The sequence below is a fragment of the Poecilia reticulata genome, chromosome 12 (genome assembly GCF_904066995.2).
Source record: "Poecilia reticulata chromosome 12, P_reticulata-male-v2, whole genome shotgun sequence".
Taxonomy (NCBI): domain Eukaryota; kingdom Metazoa; phylum Chordata; class Actinopteri; order Cyprinodontiformes; family Poeciliidae; genus Poecilia; species Poecilia reticulata.
The window spans coordinates 10,888,004-10,907,702 of NC_088841.1; the positions used below are offsets into that span (position 1 = coordinate 10,888,004).

The window sequence follows — 19,699 nt, forward strand, 5'->3', positions numbered from 1 at the left end:
AAGATGGTGTTCTACAAAGTGCTAACGGTGTGTGTTAACCTGTGCAGCGCCGATGAGCTCCTGCTGACAGAGATGGTGTTTAACGGCCTCTTCAACGACCTGACGGTGGAACAAGCCACCGCTCTCCTGTCCTGCTTCGTCTTCCAGGAGAACGTACGAACAGACGCACAGAAACTCACACAATTCCTGTAACTCTGTTCAAACACTCCTGACACAATCTGAATCCCATTCCAACCGAGTCCAGATCAGGTTGCATTCTTGGCCTGTTTTACTGCTCTGCAAACATAACAAACTAGAGGTTGATTTGTTTGTCCTGTCTAATGAAGCAGAGCTGGTCCAGCATCAGATTTTTCAGCAGAGCTCCCCCCCCCTCCTCTGGCTCTTATCCTGCAGATTTAATCCAACTTGTCAAAATAACCATCACTAAAGCTTGGATCCAATGTCGGGGAAATAGTTGTTTAAATAATCCCAGTTTTCAGGCTTCACTTTTTTTTATCAGCGGTCTCCTCAGTCAGGCTCATATAAGGTCTAAACAGCAGCACATTTTGTTTGATTTGCTCTCTGATCATTAATGAAGTCATTCCATCCTGCAGGCCAACGAGATGCCAAAGCTAACCGAGCAGCTGGCCGCGCCGCTCAGACAAATGCAGGTGGGACTTTATGACGCACGAACGGCTGGAGGGAATTCAGCTTTAACAGAGATGTGAACACCGCTGTTGCTGCTTTCAGGAGTGTGCGAAGCGCATCGCCAAAGTGTCCGCAGACGCCAAGCTGGAGGTTGATGAGACGTACCTAAACCAGTTCAAACCTCACTTGATGGATGTGGTGTTCGCCTGGTCCAACGGGGCCACGTTTGCTCAGATCTGCAAGATGACGGACGTCTTTGAAGGTTTGTTTCTGGCAGGTTTTTAACCGTATCCAACGTTTCTCCCACTGCGTTCTTATGTTTTCTTCCTCTTTTTTTCAATGCTGCCTTTTTGGGGGGTAAAGGGAAAAAAAAAATAGATTTATTGTGCGGTTTAATTCCCAATCCAAAGTTTTCCTAGAAGTGATCTCATGAGTAAAATATGGGATGGTACCATAATAAGAAATATTAATCTTGGTTGAGAAACCCGAGGGAGGATTCGATAAATTCTTGTGTGTGTGTGTGTGCGCGTGTGTGTGTGTGTTCTGGCAACCCAAAGAGAAATGAGAAATTTCTGCGATTATTCGATCAGCTCTGTTAATTTAACTTTAAAATGACCTCTTGGGTGTTTTTATTTTCGTGTAAATGTCTCCAAAAATGTCTCCTTTGTTTTTCCTGCAGGAAGCATCATTCGCTGCATGCGGCGCCTGGAGGAGGTGCTGCGACAGATGTGCTCTGCAGCCAAAGCCATCGGTAACACTGAACTGGAGAACAAGTTTGCAGAAGGTAAAAAACACAGCTGTTCACTTAAATTGATGACCTTTTCAGTGAAAACAGTAGATCAAATGGGTGTAAGAATTGAGCCGTTCAGGTTTAAAAATCTTGATTGATCTTAATTTATTTCTTTTTTTGGAGAGGTCTGAAAACATGTTAAAAAAAAAAAAAAACACAATCTTTTACTACTTGTACTTATGGTTGCAAATATTTTCATCTCTTTGTTGATGAGTAAAATTTAAAAGTTATGCATGTAGGCATTATAGGATTTGAGACGTAGAGCATGCTAACATCTACTTCTATGTAAAACTGATGTTTAACTGGACCTGAATGCTTTTATTTAAAAACACAAATCCTTACTAAAATATCTTAATGGAATGATGCAGTAATGTATTTAACTTTCATGTTGACATGACTGAAAATTTGTATAAAACAATGTGCAACAGTACATGTGAATAATTGTATAATTTTGTCGCTTTTGTTCACAGGCATCGCAAAGATTAAGAGAGACATAGTTTTCGCTGCCAGTCTCTATTTATAGACACAAGATGCATCGTCACGACTTCAACCCTGAATCTGTCCGACCCAAAGTTATCCGAACAACTCTCATCAGGATTTACTCCACTCCATTTTGTTTTCTCCATAACATCTTGGTTAAAGATTTATTTTGGATTGGAGGCATCTAATTGGTCAGAAAACACTGTACATTCAAGTTTTTATTGAATTCATACATCAAACACATGCATCATTTGAGTTCATGTTTGTGAGTTAGATGGCTTTATTTTTCCTTATTTTAGACATTTGTACATAATTGTAACATTTGTTTTTTTTTTTCCATAAAAAGTCTGTATGGTGATTTGTTGACATACAGATTATACAAAAGCACATTGTTCTGTTTTTGTTTTACATAAGATCCACAGGGAGCTGTAATAGCAGCCACAGCAGTCCAGTACAAGGCAACACAGGACTCAGCAGTCAGCTGTTGCATCACGCTTAACCCAAAGACACAAAACAAACACTTGGTTCATGATATCAGGTTAGACAGCAGCGGTCTGGATGTGCAGCAGTGCTGTTCTCTGGCTTAGGGTCAGCTTCATCCTCCGCTAACCCTCTTCAGTCATTCACTACTGGAGACATAAAACTGACCCTAAATCAGAACCGTGAGCACGCTGACTGCAGTTCAGGAAAAGCACTAAGCAGGATTACATTCACAGGTTTCCAATGCGCCCTCCCTCCCAGCAGTGGTCAGATCCTTTTGGTGCATGCAGTTTTCCCTCCGCTTCAGTAGATCACACTAATAGGTCCACCTCATTTTTTTTCAATCTTCAGCTTGTGATCTACGTCTGGACACTTTTCACAATCTCTCTTTCACACGAAGCGCACTGGTAAACAAGCACAAAATACCCTAAAGTGTGAAATTCAAAGAGGCCATGTGTGGTTCTGAGAGTTCAGATTACTTGAGGAATAATCAGGTAGTTCATACTAGACGTCCATGCAGCATATTGAAGGGGGATTTGCTCGGGATTAAAGGCTTTGAAGCTGGAATTCTGGGCGTGCGTTGGAAGGAGAGGTCTCTTAGCTTAGCTCCACTTAGCTTAGTTGGGACTCTCAAAGTGGTTCCCGTTTGTGGGGGTCTCCTGCAGCGTTGTGTGAGGGATGTCCGTCTCTTTACGGCACTCTGTTGTTTTGAAAAAGTCCGATATGAAGAAGACCTGCAGGAATCGGAAATAAAGGTTTATGCAATGCAGAACTTTTCATATCTACATTTTGTTACATGGAATAATGCTTATTCCATGCAGACCTACAAAACAATGTGTGTGATTATGGATTAGAGATAAAGTAACGGTTTTCGAAATAACTGAAAATTATTTTCAAAAGGAGTTTGCACAGCAAGTCTTGCATGTCTTTACCTCCTTTACATATGTAGAAACTGAAATCTTTACCTCAACATTTTTAATTAGTTTTTACTCATTTGTTTTTTTTTTTTAGGTTTCATGCAGAGCATCTGAACAGCAGGTTTTAGGTCTTGCTGCAGATTTTAAATTGGATTTACAACTGAACTTTGACTGGACCATTCTAAACACTGATCTAAACTGCAGCGCCTGCTGCATAGTGGGGGTTGTTATCCAATCCAAAGGTGAACCTCTGCCATAGTCTCAAGTCTTTTGAAGCCTCTAACAGGTTTTCACTGAGAAATCCAGAGGATTTTACTAAAATAACTCCTCCCACTTCCACTCTACTTTGCACATCCATGGCACTAAATCTCCAAATTAAAAGTTTAATATATATAAAAAAAAAAGGAGTGTGAATACAATTGGAGGACAACTTAAATGCAGCTGGAGATGACTAGGTGATTGCAGCACGTACCACCAGCAGAGCCATGACTGCGCCCTGCAGCAGCCCTGTCAGCACGTCGCTCCAGTGATGTTTGTAATCGGAGACCCTCGACAGGCCGGTGTACACCGAGGCAGCGATCAGGAAGAACTGGAGGGTTGGTCTGAGCAGCCGCGCCCACTGGGCCTGAAGCCGCGCCTGCAGGTAGAGCTGTGGAACGCAGATCAGTGATTCATGTTTGTCAGACAACACAAACGAGCCAAACTTGACTTTTGTAGAGGAAACAAGTGGCTACAGACGCGTCATTTAAAAAAAAAACACAAAAAAATCAAGGTCACTGATTGATGTAATCAGTAGTGGTATGAAAATGAATCTTACTAAATGTAATAATTGCCACATATCTTCTACAGCAGAATAATCTCTGTTAAGACATGTTTAATCCAACTCTAAACCAGAGGAGTTGAATAATTTGTCGGCTTGCTTTCAAATGGTTTTGTGTCAAGAACACAAAGTCCAGGTCTGCGTTTTCATGTTCCTTCCTGCTACACTTTACTGACGTAAATGCTGACCAAAGACTAGTGCTTTCCATAAGTGAGCTTCCACCCCACAGGAGAAAGGAGCTTATTTCATTAATGCTGAGACTTTGTCCCCTGGTCTATTTATATCTGAACGTATTGAATGACTCAGCAGCTCATAAAGTTTATCAGGGCTTGGCAGTAAAACCAGCTCTGGACAATCGCAGCAGGGTGCTACTGAGACTGTTCATAAGGTACAGGCATGTGATCTTTAAACATTGTGGCTTAAATGTAAATAAATATCAGCGCCTGCCACTACAGCAAGACCATAAACAGAAACATCAGACTCAACTTGCCTGTAAATGTCACAAAAAAATCATCTGACTCAATGCAGACACCAGATAATAGCTCCTGTTTGTCATGTGTAGAAGCTGACTGGATCCCAACAACGTTTTTATGAAATTCCTTTAAATAGCAAGGAACACCTTGCCTGCAGTTTAAACACAAAGGAGGGTTCAAAGTTTAATGTTCATCCCAGTCTGTACTGAACTACTGAACTTTAAGCTAACAACTAAATTCAGAAAAAAACGTTTTATCTACGTAATTAACTTAGGGTCTGGATGGAGATTTTTATTTTTTCCTAACCGGGGTTGTGGGAAGTAGTAATAAGCAGTTAGAGTCTTACTTGCTCTCAAAAGCAGTGACTGTGTGATTGAAATATTAAAGATAAGATGTTTTATTGAAGAATAAAACTATAAAGCTCCTTATAGTAGGGCCACAAAAGAAGCCCTAAAGGAAATAGTCCAGAGTGCATTCAAGAATGATAAAACCAATGAGCTCTTTATTAAATAAATGAAAAATAATCAGTATTCTTCTCTAAAATGTAAATATATTAAAAACTTTTTCCCCAAAAGAACTATTGGATCAAGTTGCATGTTTTCCAAATTCTGATAAAGATAAACTTTTTCCACAGCAAATACAAACAAGAAAAGTAAAAATAAGCATCACAATAGCATATAGGATTAATTGTTTTGTTTTATTATTAATAATTATACCTCCCCACCAACAAAAACTGTGAAAAACTGCAATAGATGCCTAGTGTCTCATAACTCTTAAGAAGTCTGTTAGGGACATTCCCTTCAGATTAAATCAAGAAGTATGAGAACCAGATCATTAGCAAAACAACGAAGATCTTATCAGTTCCACTACAGTGGTGAAGCTTTAACAGTCATTGTGAAAGCTTCACCACCCCAAGTCTCACTTTCAGTAACACTTAGGCCTGTCACAATAACAAATTTTGCTGGACGATTAATTGTCTAAAAAATTATTGCGATAAACGATAATATTGTTTCAAGACCTTTTGACACTGATTTAATGGAAATGACTAATAATGCATGCGATTTCCTGCCATGGATGGATACACTTTATTTTCAAAAGAACACATAACACTGGAACTGATAAACTAAATCAGTTCCAGTGTTAATGGATTCTCAGGCTCCATTAACAAAAAACGTACTTGAATAAAACCTCACACGGCAGGATCGAACCGATTGAACCGTTATACCTGGGATTTCTGTGTCTCTCAGGTTTTCTCAGGTTTTGAAAATGGGCCGACTATCAGCCGACAGCTCGTGTAATGTGCGCTGGACATTACACAAAGGAAATGGGCAGGGAGGGTCAGTGGAGAGCACCGGAGTTTAGCCTTTTTTCATTCAGTGTTATCAACAGAAAGAAAAAAGGCAGGAAGAGACGATAAAGCCGATAATTAAAATGAGGTCGATAGGTTTAATTTATCGTGCGATTAATTGATTTATCGTTTATCACGACAGGCCCAGTAACACTATGTTGTTCTCAGTCTTTACGCTGAACGCAGAGGGCAGATTGTGTTGGCCTTGTTTTTATTTTTGCTATCTTTAAAATAAAACATACCCTAAATCAACATGTTTAGAGATGTTATCTTGAAAATATTCCAGGATAAACCTTCCCACAAAATGCAAATATTTCCATTTCAACCTCCTTCAAGATGATCTGCAGTTCTTTGGTGAGCAGCTGGTTATTTTATCCAGTCTTCAGTGTTTACACTGAACTAAACATGTCCTGTTCTGATTTCTTTATCTGCAATTTATTTTGATCCATAACAATTGACAACTAAACATCAAACTGAGCTGTGACTGATTGAGGTGACGTATGTAAACTGTATCTGGTATGTTTAAGTTAATACACGACGCTGAAATCATAAATTAGACACATTTATGAAAAACATTTCTGCTTAGTGTGCAGCTTGGTTGGAGGTACTTACAGCGAGGAACAGCATGCAGTACATGGAGAACGACGAGTGGCCAGAGTAGAAGGACAGTCTGCAACAGAAAGACAGATGCATGACTCAAAAATGGGACTGTGTGTGTGTGTGTGTGTGTGTGTGTGTGTGTGTGGGTGTGTGTGTGTGTGTCATCTGTTCAAGCAAACGAGAGGCTGTGCAAACATGCGCTGCCTCGGCGGGCTTTTGTTCGTACACGTTTCGGAGAAATGATAACCGAGGGGGGATGTTGAGGTTACATGGAGCTGCTCTTCCAAACTGTCCCCTCTGCCTTTGCTACTTCCTGTTTGAAACACAGTTGTTGTCATTTCACATCTGTGCGTGTGTGACGCAGATGGAGCTCGACCTAATAAGAAACCTATGTTTAAAGACAACTCAGAGACGATGTTCAGCTCATAACTCAAAAGGACGGAAGAAATGAGTGAAAGTTCGGCTCCCGCATGGTGCAAACTGAGGCTATCCACCGGGAACATCTCGAAACCATCTTATCTCGTAGATAAATGTAAAACTATTTTACTTCTGGAATATTTTTTATTCCCATTTTCCTTACAAATATGAAACTAACAGGTTTTCTTGACAGACTGCTCAGATTTTATGTCATCGATGTCTCCGTGCACTCTTACCAAACACAAAGGGAGCTAAATAAAAATTCAAACCACACATTGCAGATTTCTAATTGTGGGAAACTGAACATTTTCAAAAATGTATCAGACAGAGCAGTGTCATCACCAACAGTGACGTGTCCGTTTTACTGCTATAATTTGTACATTCTCAGATAGCATGTGCTCCCAAGAAGAGATAGGTTTCTTCCTGTGATGCACCTTGCAAACAAATGTCTGTGCCCTCCAAGATCAGAGGATCTGTTTCTCCTAGTGGATCAAGAGTCTTGTTACAGTAAGATGAGGCCGAGCAGGACACCCTGACCAGCCCTCTTTCTTGTTCTGCTGCACTTTATTAGACCTATTAGTGTCTGGCAGGCCGTTCTAAACGCCTGGATGAAGCAGCTGGAAATCTGTGTCCCCAACATGAATCTTAAAAGCACTGGATATCTGCTCTTCAATCAGTGGATCCCTCTCTTGCACTTCTTTTCAAAAAAAGAACAAACAGACTACCGATAAGGAAAAACGGCAACAAATACGCACCGCGCCCTTGTAGATTTACCGTAGGTGACAAGGACAAAAACCAGTGGGCACATGTAAAAGCAGCTAAAGGACAAAAAAGCGGAAGGTTTAAGAAACAAAGGGGAAACCTGGAAAGTACAAAGGCTGCTTGGCTGTAAAGGACAGCAGCATTTTCCTCACATCCCAGAATAAACTCTCCACCCTCAGCAGTCCTCTGTGGTTTCATCTACGGTAGAATGAGGAGAGGAAATCCTCTCCTCCCAACGTTCTTCCCGCTGCTCTGAGCAGATAACAGACACGGAAAAGCTTCGTAAAAACAAGCTTTCCTTTCCTGTGCCGTCAGTACAACCATCATCGTATTCCAACCGGTCTCCACTTTTTATATGACATCTGCTTATAGCTTTTTAAAAATGGATCATATTTTCATTTTACATTCATTTGAATCTTTAATAACAATAATCCTGACAACTGACAGTTTTTTTAATGACATTTAGATTAAAATATTCCAACCTTGCAGATCTGTTCATTTTTTCCCCCACTTGTTTTATAAGTGTAGCACATAGTGCTCAACCTGTTCTGGTTTATTATGCCTAGATGGTCGACAATGTGTCTGTGTAACTTTTACTTTTTGTACTTCCAAAACAGATTAAAGCGTAAGGCTTCAGGGATTTTGATTTTACTCCTTCAGAGTTCAATTTCCAAATTACTTGGGCAAGAAAGAAACCGAGGTTATCCTCTGAGTGATTTTACACTTGAAGCTGCAAGTAAAGACTTGTAATCATCACATTTATCTGAACAAAGAGGGAACAAGAGGAGAAAAAGCTTTTATTTCCAGTAAATGCTGGTCGTATCTTTCCCCTCCATTGTGAATATTCTGACTCAGTTTAAGATATACAATGAGGAGAACTGGGTTTTTTTTTTCAATACTCATTCAATTCTTTATACAACTGGGACATTTTGGTCAATGTTTTTCCTCTTTCTCGAATCTAAACTGGTTTGACATCAGGACTTTCTAAAACACACTTCCTCTTTTAGAAACAACCTGCTGTCACTGTACATCATCCAGCAAATAAAAAGTTCAAGATCTGAAGGGGTTTTGATCAGACGCATACCTTCCCTCGTTGACCATCTTCAGATCTCCAGTGCAGTTGAAGTTTTCGATGTAGACGCCTGCTGAGCAGTTGATGAGTTTCCAGTCCGGTTTGCACACGTCAAGGAAGTGCGGCCTGAGCCGGCCGATCGAATACTTTGCGATGTCCGTCAGAGACTGGCTCATGCCGGCACCAAAGACGAAGGTACCGACGGCTTTGTAAACACAGGCAACGTAGTTGCCGAACGTTGATTTGGACTCGATGCGCTTTAGATAAACTAAAAGGCACTCGCCAAAGACCATCTGCAAAGGAAGGAGAGGAATAAGTTAGAGCTTAGCTTAAGACAAATGTCAAAAAGTAAAAAGAAGTAAAATCACATTTTAAGATAGAGAAAAGAAAAGAATGTTTCATCTTGTGAATATTTGTCATGAAGTTGTTAAAATTACTGATGTTTTTGATTTTTGATGTTGCGTTACTGCAAAAATTGGTATTTTTTGATCAAGAACTAGAAAAGGAGATTTTTTTCACACCTATTCACAAAAAACAAGCAAAGAATATTACAGATGAGCATACAGACGAAGTTTCAAAGTCAGAATATCTTTTACTGTCTTCTTATTTTGAATAAACTAAAAAAAAAGTTTTGTTTTGTATTTATTGTTAACTTTGGATAGAACCAGAGCCACTGCTTTTGCTTTTCCTGTTTGCTACAACAACTGGAGAAGACAGAATGCAGAGACACAATAGGTCAGTTTCTCCACATTGCAGATTTAAAAATAAATAAAAAGATATATCCCAGGAAGATGTCCACTTAACAAACATATTATTTAGTTATCTTTTTCTCAAAGTTAACTGACTTAATAACAGTGCGGTATATGTGATAATTGGCACCCCTGCTGGAGATGAGTAAGAAAAACCAGCTATATTTAACACAGTCACACACAAAAACGGCAACAGTTCTTCACACACTTTGTAGATTTTTTTCTTCTTAGTGCAATTGAATAACATGTTTTCCTTTCTTTCAAATTTACAAAAACGGCCTTGTGTACCACATCTATACAACAGGATAAGATGAAATTATAAATGGATAATTAAACATTCCTTGATGCTCTGTTTAACTTTAAAATAGTGATAGTTATAGTTATAGCTTAATAAAATAGCTCTCATTTATTTCATAGCATCTGTGGTGCTGGTTATTTTCTTTAAAATAAAAAATTATTCCCCAACTTGGGATGTTTTTCTCTAGGGTGCATTTTTTTTAAATATATTTTGTGTGCGTCTCTGTCTGTGAGAGCATGCTGCTGGAATAAAAAGATTTGGTATTTTAAGGGGTGCCAATAACTGTGGAGGAGGCTGTGGCTTACATGTCTCTGTGGTTGAACTTGAAAGAGACAGCAGTGACTGTGCTTTACGAAAACCTGACAGATAAGAGGCCAACAGCAAAGCTTAAAATAACATCCGACCTGGTTAGCCGTTCCGCTTAATACTGACCCTGAAACAGCACAAACTGCAGCTGAATTCATGTGTTGCTATTATTTTGGATATTAGTTTGACTTTCTTTCTACAATTTCGAAATTAGCTCTCAGATTTATAGTGATCTTCCCATCTGCCATTTTTATTTACGATGCATCCATCTTAAAATAAACCCTTCGCATACATCTTTCTGTTTCAGCTATAAGCATTAGAAAGATCACCTTTGTTGAAACAAGCTTGATTAATAGCGTGTTCTGTTGGCAAATCAGGACGCACATGCAAATGTGGAGAAATTATTTTAGCAGAAACACAAAGAAACTCAACCAACGTGTAAAGGAGGAAGAGATTAACACAGAATCAAAGGGCAGGAAGAGCTGTTAAAAGAGGCACAGAGGGGAACTGTGAGCAGGTTAAAAAAAAACACTTACAATGAGTATTGTGCAGGGAATCATAACAGCTCCTAACAACTCATAGGAAATGGTGTCCTCTTTATAGGGGTACTTGATCGTATCGTCATTACAGAAAAAGCCTCGGTGGAAAGGCCTGTGCAGCAAATTGAGTATTGCAAACGGGAGTCCCGCTGGCAGAGAGGCAATGAGAGAAAGAGAAAATACGAGTTATAAGAGGGCGTCCGAACAAATTCCCATCATGCACCAGCGCACCCATTTGTAAAGCCAAAGACTGCAGTCCGATGAGAGGGTCCCAAAGAATGAAGCAACCCCCTGCAGGAAGTGTCTTGCCCAGCTTTCCAGGAGGATTGTTAATGGTTAAAAGACAGTCACATGTTAGATAAGAGTGAAGGTTAGTCCAAAACATAATCAACAGACAGAGCATAAAAATGGCATTTCTCGTGAGGTTACAAATCATCGCTACCAAGAGCATCTCCGCTGCGATCTCCTCTGAGAAGCAGGGCTTGTGTTTCCGAACAGGCGTCAGACCAAACAGTCATGACTGCCTGGAATCCTCTGGGTCTCTCTCCTCTCTCTGTATGGAAATTTCCTCTCCTTGAGAACCGATCATGGAGATCCAAGTTTCTTCAACCCCTTATCCTGCCCCCTCCCCCACAGCTCTCCCCACAAGTTGAACTTTTACACATAATCACAATTTAAAGGTGCGTTTTGACTTTACCAGTAACCAGCAAACATCCTGGGTTATTCCCACTTATCCCAGTGTAATAACCGGAGCCAAATCAGAGAACAAAAGTAGAAATTTAGTTTTTTAAAAAACTACCCTAAACCTGTGAGGATAATGGGAGGGTGCAAAACCTTTCCAGCTGATCAAATATTCAACACATTACGCTTCCTATACTTTACGCCTACTATAAACTTATTTAAAACTCCTATTTTCTTTGAACTTTTTTAAAGGGCTACTGCCAATTCTTTTTTGGAGGGCAAATAAGTCACTCTGGTTCTATATATATATATATATATAGAAAATGTATACTGATAGATGTAGAAGATTTTTCTGTTTATGTCTTGAGATTGCTGGTATTATGATGATAGTTTGGGTCACTATTACCCCACATTTTCTGACTCTTTTCTTTCTTTTTCTCCTTCAATTACTCTGTGTGATCCATTGTGGGCATAAAGTAAATTAAAGTAATTCCAAAAGGATGAAAAATACTATTACCATAAAGAATTTGCATGCTTGGTACTTAAAATACCTTAGAAAAATCTAATAACCAAGCACTTCTTTGCATTTGCGATATTGGAAAAGATTGAGATTTAATATATGGTGCATTTTTACGTAAAAAGCACAGGTTGAGCCAAATTCAATTGCAGAGTGAAAAGTTTCAGCATACAGTCAAAACGCACCTTAAGTTCCCGAAGAAGCAAGACAGCAGCAACACACAATTGAGACTTTAGTACATATATTAACAAGCAACAAGCATGCATCCAGCTCCCATTACAGACTCCAGAACCAAGTGGTCCAGAGATGCATTCCAGCTGCCTGCATGTCTGACAGACTGAATAACAGCAGCCATGGAAAGATCAAATAACAGCCCATGTGTAAACCCTGGAATCTGCTCCATGCTCAGACTCAGAGATTGTTTGCTTCCCTTCAACAAATAATTGAACTTCTTAAGTGATTATTTAGATTAGCTTCAATTTATTTCCTCATTTGATGTTTTTAAGTGGACATCCTCCTTCACATCAGTATCTGCTAAGTGCTCGCTAATGTGCAGCTTTTATCAGCTCTGACAAACCTCTCCCAACATGGATATTTTTGACTTGCTAAACCAGGACGGAGCGTAGCCGTTAACGGACGAAATGAGAGCTTCTCGTTGTGGGCGTGGATGAAAAAAAAAAAACGCCGCATTTGTTTCACCTGAGGCACCGGCCTCGGCACTCCTTGGACACGTGTGTTACGCTTGTGTTACACCAAGTCAACATGCAAGCCCTGAGACAGGCTGCCGTGAGCAACTCTACTACTTACAGAGCTAATGGGCAGGCAGAGCCCCACAGAGTAGAGCACGGTGGAGGTGACTGTGCTGGGGTGGAAAGGGTACTTGATGCTGTCATCGCTACAGAAAAAGCCCCTTTGGTAGGGGCGGACCTTACCCAGGTTAAAGATTGCCAGAGGTAGAGCCCCTGTGGAAGGAGAGATCGGGACGGGTTAACACAGGAAGAAGTCGGAGGTTTACAAAATAAAATCTGAAAGAAAAAAAAAATATCGTTAGAGTGTAGAGATTATTTCAAAATAAAAGCCAGTAAGGCTGTTTAGGGATGCGCAATTTATTGGCGATAACATTGGTATTGGCATGTCAGCCGGTTCTTTACATGCTGGTGCTGATCTGATTAGAGAAACTGGGCCGATATTAACAACCCACGTTTATCTCCTTCAAGTTTGTGAATGTTTTGTGGAAGGAGCAAAGAGCAGGTATTTGGTATTTGTTTTGGCATATGGCGGTGATGTAGAGGTTTTTCACATTTACAAGGGAGCTACATATGATATCTGTAAACATCAGCGGCCGTAACAGATATATTAACATCAGATATCGTCCCAGATTCTCAAATTGGTACATCCCTCGTGATATAAGTATCAAAACAAGCGCAATAATGCAAATACCTGCAGCAGTATATTAAGTTTACACATTTGAATAACTATTTCTCTAGTAACCTAATATTTGTGATTGTCTTATAGCTTAAAAAAGCATAAACAGCTCAATCCAACGCACCTTACACTCGTATTTTAAGAAAAAAAATTACATATAATCATTTTCTCCATTCCCACATACTTTTTTTTTTTAATCTGAAAGAAATACGTATGGATGAATAAACTCAGTTTTAGTCGTTTTAATTAAAATTGTGTCAAACTGTTTAAAAATCCACAAAGCGTCTTTTATTCCCACACCAGTTGGGTTTAAGAAACTGATTTCAGGCACAATTTTATGCCAAAAACCCCTAATGCACACTAGAAGGTGGATTAACATTAACTACAGAGCTTGATTATGTCATATAGAGAGATGGGAACAGCAACCGTTTATGTAACAGAAGGAGAAACTTTTTCAGGCGTTGGAAACCCAAAACCAACAAATTGTTTAACTCCGTCTCTTTTCCTCAGTAGATTTATTCCTGATGAAAAGAAGTCTTTAAAGTCGGAAATCACAACATTTAACATAAATGCGGTCAATTAGATACTCAGCAGCGTTCTAGGGAAACGGGAAAATAAACAAACCCAATGCCAGAAACCACACAGATCCACTTCCTTTAAGCTGTCCTTTTTTTTGTGGAAATAACCGAGACGTTTTTGTTTGGTGTGAAAAAGACAGCCATGACTGAACACTCCCTACACATAGGATACCATAAAGATAAAAAAGGTAATGCTAATCGGTTTTGACAGTGCAAAGTCTGCGGGGAATGCCGCTGTCATCTCTCTGGCTGTTTGGCCTGTTTAACCCATTGTGCTGCAAGAAAGAGTCGTTCCCCTCATTCAGGCGGAAACCGAGTCGATTGTTGAGCTGCGGCCCACGTTAACGAGCAAGCGAACACAGAAAACGCATCGGAGGGAGAGGCAGCTGAATCTCTGAAACTATTCTGCTGCAGCTGCACCCTGCGAAGCTGTGACGGCTGCAACAGCTGGAGACATTAAAAAAAAAACTGTGCCGCAGTTGTGACACACAGGACACAACTAATAACAGTATAAACGGTTTAATCTCACAACTCAAGAGTTAGCGAACGTCTTGAGTTCGCACTGGTTTACTTCCTTCTAGAGGAACTTCATTGAGAACATTATTTTAGCAACGTAGACTCAAACGGGACAAGCAGTCTTCTCTGTGAAACATTCCTGTACTAATTGCACATGTATGGCCCTACAAGATGATTTGCACCCTCAGTAAAGACATGTATAAATACATCTGCCTTGCTTGCATAGCATGTTCTCTTATCTTTACGATTTTAAGGAGTCACTTAAACAAACAGGTGTCTCTGCCACATCATGTTCATATTTAAGGGTAACAGGATGTCATGAAGCAAGGCAAGTAATAAAAAGTTGGAATACAGCCTTTAAAATGAAGTTATTATAAAATGAAAGTGACTCTTAACAGGTGGGTTTTAGCCTTGATTAAAAGCTGCAAAACGCTTTTCTTTTTTTTTTTTTTTTGCAGTTTTCAGGTGCAGTAGATGAGGGCGTGTGCTAACTCTTGACTGTCCCTCCTTTATTGCTGTTCATTTAAAGTCTGTAACCAGTTTTAGTACGTTCAAAAATCAAATAAATCTGTAGTTATGTCAAAAACAGACCCGTACCCATTTTTGATGTTTTACATTTTTTCTGTTTGTATACATTATGTTGTGCTATTTTAAATGATTATCATTCATTTTTTAGAGTTATTTTTCAAAAAGCCCAACTAGGGACAAGTGCTGCGAATTACCTGGAGCTATTGCACCATGAGGCAAACATGGGACTGCTGTTTTATTCAGTTTGTCTATGTCGATGTGTGTCTGTCCCTATCAAATAAACCTTATAATGATATTTACTCAGCTGGGAGAGGTATAGCACATCCATGCGTTGATCTGTTTTAAACATCTGCTCAACGCTTGAATGGATTCATAGTCGTTTGGTGAGATCGTAATGTAGAGCTGTGCGTCATCCGCATAGCTATGGTAACCTTATTTCGTGTTATGATATGTATGATTAAATAAAAATCAGTTGTGTGTGATTATGTTACTACAGTAAAAGATAAATTCATTGCCCATCTCTACCAGGGATAGGATAAATACAGAGCTCTGTCTTGTTCCTGTGCATCCATATAATTTGCTCATTAAATACCCGCGCAGTGCAGTGTGACCACAGACTCCAGGCCGAATCTCAGGACAAATGCTCAAAGACCCCGGTTATAATTTAATAATTTCGTTTACTTGGAAGACGAATCCAATTAGCAGACAGAGTTCAGCTCAGACAGCTGGCTTGGTTCTCACTCGGTGCTCATTTTACTGGGAGGATTTTCAATAGCTCTGTTGGCAGATCAGCCTTGGGTCAAATTTGAAAGTCTAAGCTTCGTTGGCCTGTAGGCATAGACTGGATGGATCACGGTTTAAATAACTTCTTCAGCTGAACTTTTGTTTGTAGAGCTAGATAATTTTTTAGTTAGATACCAAAACAAGTGGCCTTAAAAGCAGCAATCACCATTCTCAACTTTTTTTTTTCTAAATCACGCAAATAGAAAACAATTGAATCCCCAAAATCTGCAAAAATGTTTCTACGAATATTTTTCGTATCAAAATACTTTGATATTTTCATTTTAATGTTGCATGCCTTATTTACCTGTAAGCTGGTCCAAAAAAAAGAAAATAACAAAATGATTTTTTGTGTTTTCTATTAAAAGTAGAAGAAAAGCGACAGTAAAGTTTGTGTGAGAACTTTCAACTTGAAGATTTCGGCCAAAATTTGGAAGCCACTGTAGTAAGAGGGCGACATTGTTTTGAAAGTGCAGTAAAGCTACACGTCTGTACTAGAGCTACATGTTCTACCGCAACCAGTAACTCCACGAGATATCCACTTAATATCTACATTAGACTTCCAGTGTTAGCTCACAGTGTAAACAGCAGAACGTTGAAAAAGGATCAAATTCTGCTCTACAAATAGGAAATTCAGCGGGCGGTTATTCTAGATTTTGCTAAAGCCTTTCACCTCTGCAGTCATTTGTTGAAATTAAGATTTAAACCACCCACTGACACCAAGTTTAAGTCCGAGCCCACTGCCTCTGAGTGAAGCAGAGTTTAAACAGTGATTTACAACATACTTTAACTGGGACATACTGAGCAGAAAATCATTGTCATGGGCTCATTAAAAAGCTGACTCACACCGACCCAATCACTATCAGCACACTCACTTTTTCCTCTTACTCAATAAATACATATCAATAAAAAAAATATTTTGGAATACAGATTGTATTATTTTTGCAGCAAAAGGGAAAAAATATATCCATGCCATTGGTTTTTTTTTATTTTTATGTGTGAATACCATGAAAGTGTGGCATTTTTAGACAAGGTTGTGACACTATGTGAAACTTATTCCTACGTTTAAGTCCAGCTTAAGAAACAACTAAACAGTTTCAAACCAAGATAGAGAGTGTTAAAGTGATAAAAGTTAATACAGCAAATCAGTCATTGATGGAAACATAGACGCTCCAGAGAGAGAGAATATCTAACTGACAAAGTGAGACAGTTCAGTCTGGATATAATAACCTGACTGACAATCTAACACAGCACTTTTGTCTTGATCCGTGTGACGCTGCTTCTACTATTATAATTTCCATAGGTGCTCATGCAAGACCCCACGCCGGGAACCTTGTGGTTTGGTGAGCAAAGATCTTTTCCACTCTAAGGTAGAGACATGACTCATCACAGCGTCTAAGCATCCCATTCAGGAAATTCACGTGAGCGCTTTTAAATCATGCGATCATGCACTGCAAAGGCTCAGAAATTCCCCCATGTGAGCTCAAAAAGTCACTTCATGGAAACATTCAACTATAAAGCATAATCGTAATCAGGGCCGGTCCGAGGTTGAACTATAGAACCTCGCCAGAAATTCATTTGGGTGAAGCTTCCAGTTGAGCCCATCAGCAATCACAAAGCGACTGGGCTTAATTTTATATTTCCTGTGCTTTTTTATTTATTTTTATTTTGATTGTTAACTTTAAACTACTTAAAATTAAGTAAGAGTTCCTCATTTTTGTAGATAGAACAGTGTGAGAATTATAAAACAGCGTTTTATGTTGTTGTTTATGTAAATAGTGAATTCAAGGAATTTCTGGATCAGGTGACAATGTTGTTCTGCAGCCGACCCAGTTCTGAGGTGTATATTCTAAGAAAAATGCAGAAAGGAAAAAAATCTACATCTGAGTGTCTACTCAGGCTATTTTTAGGACGTAAAGCCCAATAAGCAGCATGTCACGGACTCAGAGGAAATGGACAATGTTACATTATAAAAAAGTCAAACATTTTGTTTTTGTTTTACCTATTAGCCATGACACTCATTACCTCTGTTAGCCAGAGGCAATGAGTTGAGTGAACCCAGGACGTAAAATCAAATACTCATCAGCTTTCCTAAAAACATTTACACAGTGCAAACAATGCCTTTTAAAAGAAAAAAATATATAATTATAACTATGAGCTGGTGTGATCAACTTCAGTAAATATACAATAATTAAACTTACAAAAAAAATGTGTAAACATAAGCTAATTGCTAAACTCATTTTCAAAACTAACACAATAATATTAAACTTTTGTTTTGTTTTCTTCTCTTTTTCCCCCCCATACATACAGTTAAAACACAGGAACAGGTTTTAGGCTAGTTAGGCTATATACTAATGTTTACAAATATACCTCAACTAACTGTATATTTTAAACAGTGCTGGCTTAACCAGATTGCAGGGTGATACAGCATAACTTGTTTGTTCCTTTTTCAGCCAGCTGACTGGCTTTGTGAAGCAACAGGCAGGGGGTGTCCAGCAGGTAAAAGATTGAATCCCTCTGCCACTTTCTATTGCAACTAAATAGAAAAAAAAAAACGTTAACAGTATTAACTGGCTTAAGCTATTCACATACATTTCAAGCATGCCTTAACACATGTACAATTTACACATTTGTGGAATGTCGTGTGAATTCACGTTCTTTCTTCCCAGCTTAGCAGCTGACTGTGTCTCCAATTATGTAATTATGCGCAATTTTTACTAGTACCTCGGGCCGGCCCAGACTGTATCTAAAAATTATGCAGTCAGAAAAAAAACAAAAAAACATGAGCTGAGCAGTTGTAACAAGTTTACAAGCATCTAACAAGCTCAAAGGTATTTGGCAATGCTAAGAATATATATATATATATATATATATATATATATATATATATATATATATATATATATATATATATATATATATATATATAAAGATCAGACGATATAAAAATGTTTTTGTTAAGTGGCTTATATATAAGTACAGTCCTGGACAGTCACCACTCCCTTCACAAGATAGTAAGCTGTTAAATGCTCCAAAAGAAGGATTAAAGCCACACACACAAATCAGCTTATATCATTAACAGGGCAGCAAATAGCCCACAACAGTGAATGAAATGTTTAAACACATACCTAGAATTAGACAGACTAAATCGAGCAGGACAAAAAGGATTCCTCTGGCCTCAAACATGTTGACTCCTCTCCGTCTGGGTGCAGAGTCCCTGTCTCTGTCCGTGTGCTGCCTCTGCTGCGCTTTAATAACCCTCAAAGGTGGATGCTCCTCCTCGCAGCGCAGTTACTCCTACTGCTCCGGCTGTCGTTGTTTTTCACTCGGTCAGTAAGGATAAAAAAAAAAAAAAAAAAAAAGGGGGACCCGCGGCAGCAAATGGTCCTTAAAATATCACAATAAAAACGTAAGAAACTACCGGGTCCACAGGAGAGCTGTTTACATATGAGGCGGCGGATGCCGCTTAGCTGCAGTTGTCGCTCTTCTTGTTGGGTGGTGGTGAAGTGCAGCTCTGCCAACAACAGAGCCGGAGCTTCATTGTGATTTCACAGCTGCTACGAGCTTTTAAATAAAACAGCTCACTCTCATGAGGGGCCCGGTCATTTGGACGGACACCTGTCCCGTGACGACGTCTGCAGCCAGTGAAATATGATCCGAAAGCCGAGCCGAAAAGCTGCGAAGACCTCAGTGGCTGCAGCAGGCCATGGTGCTGCCTTCACGTACCGGAGAGGAGTCCGTAAATAAGGCGGATTCATTTCTGCATTCATGTAGCGTCGGCAGAGTGGGAAAAATGCATATTCCTCCACGGTTTTCACACTGGGGTCCTGGTAAATGGTTATAACATTTTCCCTGCAGTAACTCTCTTTGCGTTTTTATATATGCATAATCATATGTAGTGTCCCATTAACAAACAAACAAACAAACAAACAAAAAAAAAGCACATTAACAACACAGTAATGCTAAATACCTTTTTTCAAATGTTACGACCATTAA

At 39.3% G+C, this 19,699-nt stretch overlaps 2 protein-coding genes across 4 annotated transcripts in view; one reads left to right on the top strand and one right to left on the bottom strand.

Moving 5' to 3' along the window:
* The window catches only part of mtrex (Mtr4 exosome RNA helicase), an 18,209-nt gene extending 15,060 nt beyond the window's left edge, over nucleotides 1-3,149 (top strand). Inside the window, exons 23-27 of the mRNA XM_008423759.3 lie at nucleotides 48-153; nucleotides 594-650; nucleotides 730-889; nucleotides 1,307-1,411; nucleotides 1,888-3,149. Of these exons, the coding sequence (XP_008421981.2) occupies nucleotides 48-153; nucleotides 594-650; nucleotides 730-889; nucleotides 1,307-1,411; nucleotides 1,888-1,940 (481 nt within the window). The 3' untranslated portion in view covers nucleotides 1,941-3,149. The remainder of the gene's footprint in view (nucleotides 1-47; nucleotides 154-593; nucleotides 651-729; nucleotides 890-1,306; nucleotides 1,412-1,887) is intronic.
* On the bottom strand, nucleotides 2,154-19,437 carry plpp1a (phospholipid phosphatase 1a). Of its 3 annotated transcripts, none has more exons than XM_008423757.3 (6): nucleotides 18,832-19,437; nucleotides 10,676-10,827; nucleotides 8,799-9,079; nucleotides 6,548-6,605; nucleotides 3,767-3,943; nucleotides 2,154-3,111 (listed from the first exon to the last, which is right to left on the bottom strand). In XM_008423757.3, exons 1-6 carry the CDS (start codon nucleotides 18,887-18,889, stop codon nucleotides 2,995-2,997), a joined length of 843 nt encoding a protein of 280 aa, XP_008421979.2. In that variant the 5' UTR covers nucleotides 18,890-19,437; the 3' UTR covers nucleotides 2,154-2,994. The 3 variants fall into 3 exon arrangements, with proteins under 3 accessions (XP_008421979.2, XP_008421978.2, XP_008421980.2); XM_008423756.3 differs by lacking the exon at nucleotides 10,676-10,827 and adding an exon at nucleotides 12,684-12,838 and having other exon boundaries at nucleotides 18,832-19,433; XM_008423758.3 differs by lacking the exon at nucleotides 18,832-19,437 and adding an exon at nucleotides 12,684-12,796.
* Nucleotides 19,438-19,699: the final 262 nt, after the last annotated feature.